Below are 13410 nucleotides of genomic sequence, written 5' to 3'. Positions count from 1 at the left end.
CTCGCTCCCGCTCGGTTGCAGGGTTAGTAGATCAAATGTGTGATAGTTTGTGATGACCAATTTAAATCTAATTCATTTATTTATGTATTTGTTTTTATTATGACTTTGATCTGAACATTTAATTTTTAATGTACAACTTTTTATTATCTCGATTGACAATGCAACACAACATAGGTTTTCTGTAAATTTTGATTTATGATTATTTCCGTTTGATAAACGAGACATACATATTTTTAGAATATGTTAAACATCATTTTATTTTATTCTCTACATTAAAATGAAAAAAATGTATACAACAGCTTAATTTGGTGCATATCCCATGGGATTCAATGAATATACTATGAATACAATACTATGAATTTATTGCCGTTTCTTTAGAGGTTTTAGTTATGCTATAAGCAATTTTTCCAGTGATGAGTGTCGGGGGCCCTGAGTGGTAAGAAGAGTCGAAGCCCCGCTGTACATGGTGTGCGGGGTGGAGGGTATTGAGACGATCCTCCAAATCTCTCCCAAATCGACGGGGCCCCTGTCAGCCGTTCAGTTCGCCCTCTGTTAAACTCATACCTACCTTTATCTTCATGCCAAGAATAATAAATCAACTTTATTTTTATTTATTATTTTATTATAATTATCTTTGTTAATTATTGAAACCCCTGTTTGAATTTTAATTCTTTTAGTATATCGTTTTTCAATTATCTCATTTTCTAATAGAAGACAATACAACCTGTATTCATTTTTACATGAAATTGTATTGGTAGTTTTTACGTATTAGTCCAATCCAAAGTTTCATCATCTGATTTGAGTTAAACAGTAAAAACTAAATACATTTTACCGTGTGAGAAAATCATGATTTTGTAATTGTTGCTTTCAGCCAATTTTCTGTTTTGTACATGTAAAATAATTGATACTAAAAATATTATTTGTAATTGCAATATATGATTACCACCACATTTGCCGATACGCCTGTATAATGCGTCGTTATTTAAAAGAAAACATTTTCCAAAAAAAAGATGTGTTGTTCAGCTGATCTAATTTTTCTTTATTGAATTGATGAGATCCTTCAACCACGGTCTCTACCATTACCATGTATATAATAACCCTTTGAGATTGTACATGTACAAAGAAAACATTAAAAAAAAAAGATGTGTTGTTCAGCTGATCTAATTTTTCTTTATTGAATTGATGAGATCCTTCAACCACGGTCTCTACCATTACCATGTGTATAATAACCCTTTGAGATTGTACCTTACCCTTCGGTACTACAGTATGACACATAAACTGCTGACATAAACAAGCATTTCCTAATAGTCTAAGAATCTCCAGTCTAACCGTTTTTCTTCTTCTTCAGAGTACATGGTTTTTCTATTTCTTCCAACCGTTGATTCTAACAATTGAAACAGTTTCGTTCAAACCCTGCCCTAGCTCGTCTTGTCTATTGCCTCTCTTCGCAGTCTCTCAGCCCCGCACATTAACGCGGCTTACCGGCATGAGAGAGGCTGATAAAGATCCGCAAATGTGGTAGTGCGAACCCTTCCCCCCCTCCTCTATCTCCCACCCACTAGCCTTTTCCCAATGGCAGCAAAAACGTGCTAGGGAGGGGGTACCTATTTGCTGTGGCACCGTGTGGAAAATAACGTGACTTTGCACCCATCCGACATCCGTTTCCTCCGTTCCCACCTCTGCTCCTTCCACACACACACACACACACACACGATCACGTTTCACCCAACAACTCACACTATGGTCGCAGCCGATCGTTCACTGCTACTGGGTAGGGTAGGCATACCAACTGGGTAGTGCGAAATCATTCATTCCTCGCGTGTGACCGCGTGTCACGCCATGGCGGCCGCTCCACTTGGCGGTCGGAGTAGAGGGATGGTTTGGCTGGCGGCGAAGAACGAGAACTGCAGGAACACCGAATCTCGCCCCGGAATGCACTCACTCGTCCTCGGCCTGTCTAGCCAACGGAAACAAAAAGGGTGTTTCATCGCGCTCCATATGTTTCGCTCCGTACGTTTCTGGCAGGCGGAAACGAAATGCGGCAAAGCGGAATGCTTTTGCTGCGCTTGCCCCGCGTCTCGCCACCGTTCGCACGCGATCACGTGGACACGCTTCCGAGGCCACCTGCGCCGGGTGGTTATGTGGCAGCAAAGTAAGATACCGCGGTAAAAGGTCAACGGTAACGTTGCATGGTTCTGGGTTTTCTGTGCGTGGGAGCTTGATTATAGGGCGTATGGTTGAAGCCTCAATGTGCCTCACTGTTGCAAACCTTACACCGTCTAAATGTGGATATTTAATCATAATCTTGAATGAAATTCCACCAGATACCGAATTGCGGGTTGAACTTTTTTTTCTTTCGGAACCAATGAGATGAGCGAACCACGTGCTTGCACGTGGCAATACTGCACACAGTTTCCTCGTGGTGTGTCACGGGATTTTTGCAGCACACAAAGAAGTAGACAAACACTCTCTAACACACCGTCCATCGCTATCGTCGGTCGCAGTCTGGTGCCCGGTGAGTCAGCGAATTAATTCCGCGCCCCGTTAGCGTTGGATGCATTCCACTGTCTGTGTCTGTCCAGCCCGGTTGATATCACCTGATCAAACGCGGTAATGTGATTGATGAGCCTTTGTTCCGCACGCAGTATGCTAATGACGCTCTGGCTGGTTTGTATTTCTGGGTTTCTCCTGCCGATTTTTGATTTACTTATTTTGATGTGATATGTTTCATCTACCACTTGCTTTAATCGCCGCTCAATCACGCAGCGCACCTGAAAAGCCCCCGGCCAAGCGCAATATTATCGACGCTTTGTGCGGATTTCGTTCGGATCTGACCGCGTCAATCGTGCACCCAGCCAGCTTGGTGTTTGTTTTAGTGATGCGTTTATTTTTTTTCCAAACACTAGATGAGATGTATTTCACTTTCGTGTTTCGTCAAAATGTGGTTGCGGGTGCAGCACACAAGCTCTAGAACACGGCCGAGCATCAGCAGACGACCGATTGAACGACCGATAACGCGCACCGTTACCGATTCCGTGTCGATAGGTTAGGGTTGAACGTGAAGGGTAAACAGAAGAACCTTCCTCAACCGGATCGAATATCACGTTCGTGTCCCTTGTGGAGTGTAACGTTTCCCAACCCCTGTGGCCGGCCCTATCACGTGCCCGCGTGATTGGCCCGACGGGTTCTCAGGCTCTCTGGCTCGGCGATGGATTACGCGACCGCGGGTGGATGATAAGAGAGTGAGGGAGCTGTCCGGGACTGCACCCAGTCGGCACACCGTCAATTTTACCAACGAAGATGTTGCCCCGTAAAACCATCTTCCACCTTGCACTAACCGTGGACGGGGAAGAGGATGTGGCGCACGTTTGACATTTGAAATTGCGCACCGGCAGCGTGACCGGAAAACGTGCTCCTCCATCGTGGTGCCGACAGGTGCACCAGCCATGAAGTAACTACTCGAGCAGCTCGTTTGTGTTACACTTGAGACATTTTGGGTTTGTCATCCCGGATAGGATTGGATTTGATCGATTTAGGTAACTTTTAATAGTTTCTACTTGTTAATAACGCTTTAAATAGTTTCTACCTGTTAACAGAAACGGATTGGATATTTGGAGCGAAGCGATGTTGTGCTCGCCCTGTTTTCTGCTACCAGGATCGCGATGGAGGCGCGTTCCCTGCGAATGGTTGTCTGTTGCCGACCGGTGAACGTGAAGGGGCGAAAAACAAGGAAACTGTGGCCCGCACTTTACAACAAAGCGAAGCATGATGGGTAGGAAGCATGGAAGACATGGGGCAGTAAGAAAAAAAAAAACAGAAAAACAACAGCAACAACCCAGACACTTCGTAGTCCCAGCCAAGCACGTGTACGCGACGCGAGCTGATCGTGCGTTCGGCTTCATTGTTGTGCTGTTGGGTGAGTTTCAGCCGATCCTACCCCATGCGGGAGGGGGTTATAAACCGAAACGAAGCGAAAAAAAAGCAGGAGAAACAAAACAGCTACAGCAATCGCGGTGCCGTTCGCCAAACACGTTTCTTTCAATGTCACGGAATGTCATTTACCTTCCCGGTTGCGCTAAAAAGTGGTTTCCTACCGGTACCGCGATCGCCTGAACGAGCTGTAACGTTGAGGGTGTCTTCGGTTGGAAGGAGCTCGTGCAAAATGCCAAACTCCCTCGAGCGGCTAGCAAAATCAAACAGCCGTAGATCAACGGTTTTCCGGCGGCAAAGAGTTTGCGACAAATGCCAAGTTTCTGATAATTGAAGCTAGCGGTAATGCAATGCCTAATCACTATGAGGCCAAATTATTTTGTACAAAACAATACAATTAAACAATTCCCTTCAGAAGCACACGCACAGGAAACCGTTAACCACAAAACTGAATAAAACTTCAACTCCATGTGTAGCAAGGCGTACCCAACGCGCGAGCAAACAAATGCGCAGCCGACTATTAATCGCCACAAATGCCGCAAGCAGCAGCACCGTTGCCAACTTCACCCGCAGGAATGGACGCACGCAGCGAGCGACTATCTTCAAGTGCGCGTATCGTTTTATTTTGCTGCTCGACACACAACCGGCGAGATAACCTCACACAAATTCGGCTAAAGTGGCGCGCAGCGGCCATTTTGCAAAGGCTATCAGCAGCTCGAACCCGAAGGGGGTCCCTGATTAGTTCTAATGCGACCGCAATCTCTGCCCCTGGCGTGGCGAGGACAAGGATGTCTCAGAAGTGGGCCTGTGAGTACGCGTCATCGCTTTCAATCACACGATCGCACGATCCCCTTGGTGTCCACTGTACACAGACAGTTCTAGAAAATTGTTTCAAACACAGGTACTGGTACTTTGATCATCGCTGGGACGATATGATCGATAAAAGCAACCTCCCATCCCTTCCCAAGGTTTAACAATGTACACTGCGAGAGGGTTGGCAAGGTGCTGGCAGGGCAGGTGAATAACATTACACTAATTATCCGTCACGCTAATGTTCGCACCCCAAACACAGGGAGGGTAAGTGGGAGAAAAAGGTATCGTGATTAAACCATGCACTCTCATATGCTTGTTCGATTTCTCGTATATTCTCGTTCCCTCCTAGGTCCATCGTCCCAGCAGTTGTGCCAACAGTTCGATAGCGATCAGAGAGGTTCAGCTTTACGTAACGTATCCTACGTACGGGCGGCCGGTTGGCGATGGCTTAGCAGCTTAGTGTGCCCAGCCCAGCGCATCGATGGCGGGCGGGATTCTAAGTGCACACGAGGACAAAAACTAACATATTCTGTGGACCCACATAGCGAGAGAGAGAGAGAGAGAGAGAGATAGAGAGAGTGCTAGGGACAGAGGCAAAGGTGCCCGTCTAATGTTACCGGTGTTATGAGACACACTCCACGTGCAACTCCACGTTTCATTACTTTGTTCGCCGCGGCCGATGTCTATGTCGTTGAGTATACGTTGGTGGCTGGAATTCATCGAACCGGGCCATCGGTAACGTTTTCATTTAGTGGATTAAAATATTCGGTTTTAGCGCAAAGCCTGTAGCCAGCAAGAAGCAACAAACAGTCAGAGTCCCTTTTGCTTAAGCTTCAGAAGCACGGCTGGTCACGCTGCAGCAAATGTGTGCCTTTGTGTCTAGCGATTTTGCCAAATGCCAAATGTCAACCTGAAGGAAGTGGATGGCGTCCTACAGTGTGGTAGCTATTGCGTGGCGTTACACGCTGCCCAACCGACCGGTACCTTGTGCGCTGCCACGTGCACGTGACGTCAACACTGACAACGCTCGGGTAGACGACACTGCACGACACCGGGTGCTGGTTAGTCAGCTTGAAGTTGGATACTATTTTTTGCCTTGCCTCTTGCAATGCTGCCGTAACACCAGAGTTTCCCTCTTTGAACAGGATTGGATTGGATTCATCCAATATCTCTCCCACCAACGTACTTAACAGCGATAACAGTGCCTTGGGTCGTCTTTGATATAAGTTATGGCAGAACAATATCACACCAGTTTTTGACTGTTGTGCCAACTCAAATTATTTGACCACTATCATAGTACAATCATGACGAGCTCTCGTTTTCTCTCTCCGTCTCTCTCTCTCTCTTGAAGTCCTTTCAATTGCAAAAAATATTGTGGGTGGCTTATTTTTTCTAGCCTACCAATTCCACAATCATTTATATGTTTGTGCTCCTTATCAGTCGCTTCCGTTAGATTTCCACCACGCAACCCGATTGCTGACCCCTTATTTTCTTTTTTTTTATTCATTATCTGTCAACCTGTTAAGCTTCGACTCGAGGCAGGGTGATATCAGTATTCACGCGAATTTTAAAGTTTCTACCCACCAAACGTGACCTTCGTGAAGGTCTCCGCTGGGGTGGGTTTGTGGGCGTGCGATGTTACCTGGCACCGGAGTCTTATCGCCACCGTTAAAGCTGATTTCTGTTCACGAGCCTAGGAGCTGCTCCCGGCTGGTCACGAGATACGGTGCCCAGTTTGCAAAACACAGCACAAGCCCTTTAAGCTTTGGGCGACATGACGCACAACACACGATCATTGTGTCGTGCGGTGTGCTTATCGATTTGAGGTTCAGTTCTTCTTCCCACGTCACGTTTGGCCTTTTCGCGGTACCATGCGTCTTCATAATGAAGCCCGTAACCAATACACTCAAATGCAACAAATGTAAGTGTAGACATTTAGTTTAGTTTTCTAGTGAATTCGATAGTTTCAGTTCAGTTGCATGTTTTCGTGGCCGTGGGATCGCAAAAGATACAACTGCCATGCCATAAACATAACCTGATTTGGAATTATGCTGCCAAAAATAGATATACACAAACCCGCAATTTCTTTACCACACTTCTCTGTGCTAGGTCCATTATGAAAAGTTATTTTATCAACCCAACAAGGAAGAAAATTGCGCATGTTCAAGACCTAATTGCTAGAAGAAATTTGATAAAACATGCCGTTCAAATGGTTTATATTGTCGCCACTAACCTAATCCATTGGCCATGGCATAGGGAAACTCGGGCAAACATACATATGCTTGTACTGGCTCATATCAATAGCTTGCGTGTGCACACGTTACCATCCCTTATCAGCCACGTACCCCATGGTAGGTTGGGCCGGGCATCCCAGCGCTGCGATTGTGAGCGTCTCAAGTCCGGTCCAGTTTATGGACCGGTTACGCAATGGTTTTGTTCGTTTCTACCAATGAGTTTATTGGGCAATCATGTATAGCTGGTTTATAAAATGCTGCCAGCAAGCAGGGATGCAAATACAGGTATTTATTTCTCATGTGAGCGTTCAGATAACCATGGCTTTCTTTCTATTCTGGTGATATGAGCATAAATAAACGAACACATACATCATAAATTGGTACGCCCTCAAAGAGCAATAGTGAAATCCCTCTGCCGTGTGGTTATGTCGCGTTAATCTGGCTTTTGTCACGGTTTCGTAAGGAAGTGTTTACGTTTTCAACCATTGCTACGGTAAATAGCAGAGGGCATTTTCTTTGTTCTTTGTATCAGTGCCACCACTAGTGAAGAAGCCCCCTTTCGCACGCCAAAACCTTCACCCGGGGAAGACGCTGACCGCCATGCAGCTTATTTTGTATACACTCTCGGTCACGTGTACGGCGTGCGTTAGAATGTGCAAAATGACTCAAACTGCCGCCCTGGCCTACCGTTGGTCTGATTCAGTCGCACCGACTGTTGGTGATGGTGGTGGTGTGCATTAGGTTCAGACGTAACCACACCCAGCACATGGTGTAGTTTTGTGGAAAATGCTCCGATTTCCATGTGCCGATCAACGTGATGGCACCGTGGGGGTAGCATCATTCACGATGACAGCGTGTCGAATGGTGTGCGTTTTCAAACACGGCTGTTCTTTGCACCGTAGATAGGTTTGGAGCTGAGCCCTGCACGTGGGTATTAGCCGGTTGTAAACAAAAAAAAAAGGAAACACGTGCGATTATGAACATTTTTGTACTTGTGGGAGGCATTTTTAGTGAGCAAAAGGAAGTGAAGAAAATTATGTTACACCACCTATGTTAAACCTCATTTATGTCTCCCTGTATCTCCATGAAACGTTACAGTTACCAAGAAGACAAAACTATACATGACCTAACGTATGATATTTTCAAATCATCACGCAAAGTAATGATGCTAATACTAACACGTATAAAAAAAACAGTTTCCTATGACGGATGGCAACTGCAGTCACACAGCTGAGAAATTCCTAATCCCACTCATCGTAAAGCTCACTAATTTCGAAAGAGGATTTGCATTGTAGACTCCGCCCAGCGATCACAATCTCACGCAGCGTGTATGCATCGTCCGTTGCGCCTATACGCGGCCAACAATCAAGTGCAGTCCATCGGTTAGTTCGTTCGACGAAGTAAACACCACACAATGGCCAACGGATTGATTGCGACGCGAGCCTTATCGATGGATCTGGCGAACAACAGGCTGTTACACATCCTGAGGGCTGACTGCTATCGGCTGACAAACGAAATGGCCGGTACTGGTGCTTAAAATAGCTGCTCGCTTTAGGACGACTGGCTTGTGCGGAGCGTGACTGTAGGCACACCGGTACAGTGTACAGATGAAATAGAGTGCGAGACGCGTTGGCAAGATCACTGCAATCGAAGTGATGTTTGGCATGGCGATAACGCGTATCAGCGCTTCGTTCTCCGCTCGCTTACATTACTGTGCAAGCGACCGATAAGCACCGGCATGAGAAAGCACCCCAGGAAAACGTGGTTCATCAAATGAGATTATGGTAAATGCAACATCAACAAGCGCAGGCAATGAAGTCTCCAGATTACCTGTTGTGCATTGGTAGTCGTTATTATTGGTTCATCTAATTCTAATACAGGCGGTCCCCGAGATACACGGTTAATGAGGACCGAAAACGGCCGCAATATACCGCGTATCTCGAATTTCCGGGTAAGTTGAATCTCGTGATTTCCAGCCAAAATATCACTAATTGTCATGCAATTTTGCAAGTAGGGGATGATTTTAACCACCAAATTAATTATTTGATATGTTTCTACTGAATTGAACAGTTTAAAACCTTTTGAAATGGTATTTAACATTCGATCAATACGGAAATTATTTGGTATTTCTCAATTGATGTGTGAAATCAGTACAATTTGCTCAAAGAACTGTCAAATTTGGAAAACCGCGTACAGGCGGTCCCCGAGATACACGGTACCTCTTATACGCGGATTCGGAGATACGCGGTTTTCTAAATTTGACAATTCTTTGAGCAAATTGTACTGATTTGACACATCAATTTCAAATTGCCAAATAATTTCCGTTCTGATCGAATGTTAAAAACTATTTCAAAAGGTTTAAAACAGTTATATTCAGTCAGAATCATATCAAATAATTCATAAAGTGACTAAAACCGCCCCCTACTTGCAAAATTACACGAAAATTTGTGATATTTTAGCAGGAAATCACGAGATTCGACTTACGCGGAAATTCGAGATACGCGGTATTTTGCGGCCGTTTTCGGTCCCCATTAACCGTGTATCTCGGGGACCGCCTGTATCTCCGAATCCGCGTATAAGAGGTACCGTGTATCTCGGGGACCGCCTGTACAGAGTCTCTTGCCTTGAATTGAATATCGTAATAACCTTGTTATATTTTTGGAATATACCCGCGAAAAAGGATGTTTTCATGTAACACAAATGGTTTGTTTATGAAAATTAATGTTTGTAAATTCAATGTTCCATAGCATAAACAATTTAAAAAAAACTGCTGCAATCACGTGCTGCACTGTTATTGATGGCGTTACAACATGTAACGTTCGTAACGTTTATATAATTTCCAGTATCAATCATTATTTGCAACATTTTGATAGAAGTATGCACCAAAGCAATTGCTGATATCGAATTGAAATTCACTGTCTGCATCCTGAATCTTTTATTTTATTTTAAAACGTTGGTAAAGTGCAAAAATGATAAAATCTATTTCCCCAACCCGGCAACTGTGCGAAGACAGACGTGTAGCAAAACATGTAACAACTGGACTCGAAACTCAAAACAAGAACTGGAAAACCGGTTTCTGCGAGCTCGCCAACGCTCGTAATCGGTGCAATTTTCCCTCGCTGGCGAAGCTTTTTGTAAGTCGTTGTGACGGTTTTTGACGTTTCGAGAGAGGGTTTTTGAGAGTTAGGACGGTGGCAACGCTCATCGGATGCGATTTTATCGGACGTGATTTGTATGGGATTTGACAGATAACGTCGGACGTGCGATTTCGTCGTCCGACGTTATCTGTCAAATCCCATACAAAAATTTGACAGGGCGTCCGATAAAATCGCATGCGAAAAAGCGTTGCCACCGCCCTTAAAGATAGCAGCCAAAAAGCTCACTCTGGTTGGCGATTGTGTTGGTGGGCAAAATTAAATGGCCAAATAATAAATACACTCCATCACCTCCCCCCCTCATTGACACCATGGGGTTTAAAATGATGATCTGCAAGATGCAAACCCAAGCGCCACATATTAAGCTCAAACGACTGGAAAATCGAATCTCCATTTAAAAAAAAACGAAAGCTCCATAGCTTCGCTGGTTTGTTCAATAGATGGCGTAATACAACTCATCATTATATTGCTGTCCTTTTCTTCCAATGTGTTTCTACAAGTTTCATATAATCATGACCTATCCCAAGCGCTACAGATTAAGCTTAAACGACTGGAAAATTGAATATCCATAGAAAAAAAAATGAAAGCTCCACAGCTTCATTGGTTTGATCAATAGATGGCGTATTACAACTCATCATTATATTGCTATTCTTTTCTTGCAATGTGTTTCGACAAGTTTCTTCTTATCATGACCTATATAGCCTTCTAACTTTCTGAGCAAAAATCTATATAAATGATCGTGTGGTCAGATGCGTGGGTATCAACACCAACGACCATTACTCAAATCTCACTAGCTTCAGTGCTGGTGGTTTCCATTGGAGTTAAGTATTTAATCAATCGTATCGCCGTTCTAGTTCTAGCGATGCATAACTTCAATGCGAAACCATACAACAGTACAAAGGAAATGAGAAAGCTCTCCTCCAAGCGATAAAGCTCAACTGGTTGGGGTATCCCACAAACAGATAACGCTAGCTTTTTTGCTATTTTTAGAATGCATGAGTCGTTTGCCGCCTGCTAAACGAAGTCTTTCTATATTCCATTTAGGTAGAGAGCTTGAGTCGTTTAGAAGCCGTTTAGTGGTCGTTTAGTGGATTTGTGGCACTTGGGAAATACCATGTCTTGTTAATATATGGCTTAAGATCAAGCATAAAATTCACATTTACTAGCCGCCAGATGTGTTATCTGGTATTATCCAGGTCTTTCTTCGCGCTGATTGTTGCGTGTGTCTCTTTAAATTGAAGTCATATGAGCTGCGCATGTGTCCTACGGCCCTAACCCATCAATTTAATTACATTAATACTTAACTGTAGCCGGTCTCGTAGTACAGTCGTCAACTCGTACGACTTAACAACATGCCCGTCATGGGTTCGATCCCCAAATGGACCATGCCGCCATACGTAGGACTGACTATCCTGCTATGGGGGGAAATCTATTAGTCACTGAAAGCCAAGCTCACAAGTGGTTACAGGCAGGCCTTGACCGACAACGGTTGTTGAGCCAAAGAAGAAGAAGAATACTTAACTGTAATCGACTCCGATGCAAATAATTCAACAAAATTGCGCACATTAAATTTAGTCAACCACCAAGTTTGTTTACGTTTTTTCTCGCGTCCATATGCGCGAAAGAGATGGCATGTCAGCATGAGCGAGAACACACACATCTCAATATGCGCGTAAATTGTCACCAACACAACGAAAGACGTATGGACAAATGTGGAAGAAGCGTTCGATGTGAAGTAGGGCGGGGAGAGCGAGGAGGGCACATAAGAACAATTTGAAACGAGCACAGTCGGCATGTAAAGGACGGGTAAAAAAAATGAGCGAGATGCAGCGATATCCGAACGTCAATACCCCTCGCCATGTTGTACGGGGATGGCAGCTCCTCGTTCAGCTGTCACAACACAAATCACATTGAAAAGCAAAGTTACGAAAACTTGAGAAATTTTAGCAAACTTACCACAAAACTAAACCGAGTTTGATCAGCAAATCGTCCAGTGAGTCTATCCCACAGGTAAACATTACAATGAAGAGATATCCATTCTTCGATTGATGCGTAGTGAATTATGTAACCCTACCGGTGTTACCATTCGGTCACCTGCGCAATTTGCGCCCAGATTTACATAAAGTTACATTATGGTACTGTTTCCTTCCAGCCATGGGAAACACGGTGTCTGCCGCTGAAAAGGTTGCCTCGAACATAGTGCCCAGCACATTGACGAAGGGCGAAGATGCAGCACTACCGAAGGGACATCCACCGCTTGGCGATAAAGCAGCCATGTCCGGTAATCCTCCGCCCGAATGTCCGATGCACCAAAAACAGCAACCCAAAGAACAACCAGTGCTCGTATCCGAGTGCCCGATTAAGCACGATGGAGCGGAAGTGAACCCGCTGAACATGATGCCACCGGCAAATCAAAATCCCGCCCCGGGCCAACCGTTCCCACTGCCTACCGAGCGCCAGGTGTCGTCGATTCCGAAAGCGACCACCGACGGTAAGCAGGAGTTTTGGGTGTACCCAAGTCAGCAGATGTTCTGGAATGCGATGCTGCGCAAGGGCTGGCGCTGGGAAAAGGACGATATAGCTCAGAAAGACATGGACGACATTATAAAGATACACAACGCCAACAATGAGCAGGCCTGGCAGGAGGTACTTAAGTGGGAAGCGCTGCACGCCCGCGAATGTGGCAATCCACGGCTGAAGAGCTTCGGCGGCAAGGCAACCGATTACAGCCCGCGGGCTAAGATTCGCAACATGATGGGGTACGAGCTGCCGTTCGACCGACACGACTGGATCATCGATCGCTGTGGCAAGGATGTGCGCTACGTCATTGACTACTACGACGGTGGCATGGTGGACGAGAAGTACAAATTTGCCCTGCTGGATGTGAGGCCCGCGATGGATTCGTTCGACAACGTGTGGGATCGCATGAAGGTGGCCTACATGCGGTGGAAGTTCGAGCTGGAGGACAAACTGAAGGAGCTGACAAACTAAGCGAACTGGATCGCTGGCGCCATAAGGATTGTTTAGAGTGTACGACAGCTTCTTGAGATACGTTTCGCGCGACTTAGGATCAGAAAGTACCACGGTTGACGAAGGAGTACAATTAAATTATCTAGACTAACTGCACTCACCAATAACGAAAAAGTACCCTATGTTTGCAACACTTGCGTAGAGAATGTAACAAGTTCTCGGAATAAATTCTAGGCCTCGTGTTTTACCCACCTTAAAGAGTGCTTTTTTACATCAAAATAATTGAATTATGAATTTGGCGACCTGAT

General features: G+C 45.0%; 1 protein-coding gene across 1 annotated transcript; it reads left to right on the top strand.

Annotated features, from left to right (window-relative positions):
- The first annotated feature begins 11979 nt into the window (after positions 1–11979).
- Positions 11980–13360, top strand: LOC120894601 (holocytochrome c-type synthase). Its single transcript, XM_040297287.1, has 2 exons — positions 11980–12142; positions 12285–13360. Exon 2 carries the CDS (start codon positions 12287–12289, stop codon positions 13121–13123), a length of 837 nt encoding a protein of 278 aa, XP_040153221.1. The 5' UTR covers positions 11980–12142; positions 12285–12286; the 3' UTR covers positions 13124–13360.
- The last annotated feature ends 50 nt before the right edge of the window (positions 13361–13410 follow it).

The sequence above is a fragment of the Anopheles arabiensis genome, chromosome 2 (genome assembly GCF_016920715.1).
Source record: "Anopheles arabiensis isolate DONGOLA chromosome 2, AaraD3, whole genome shotgun sequence".
In the NCBI taxonomy this organism is placed as follows: Eukaryota; Metazoa; Arthropoda; class Insecta; order Diptera; family Culicidae; genus Anopheles; species Anopheles arabiensis.
This window is presented reverse-complemented; position numbering and strand designations above follow the sequence as displayed.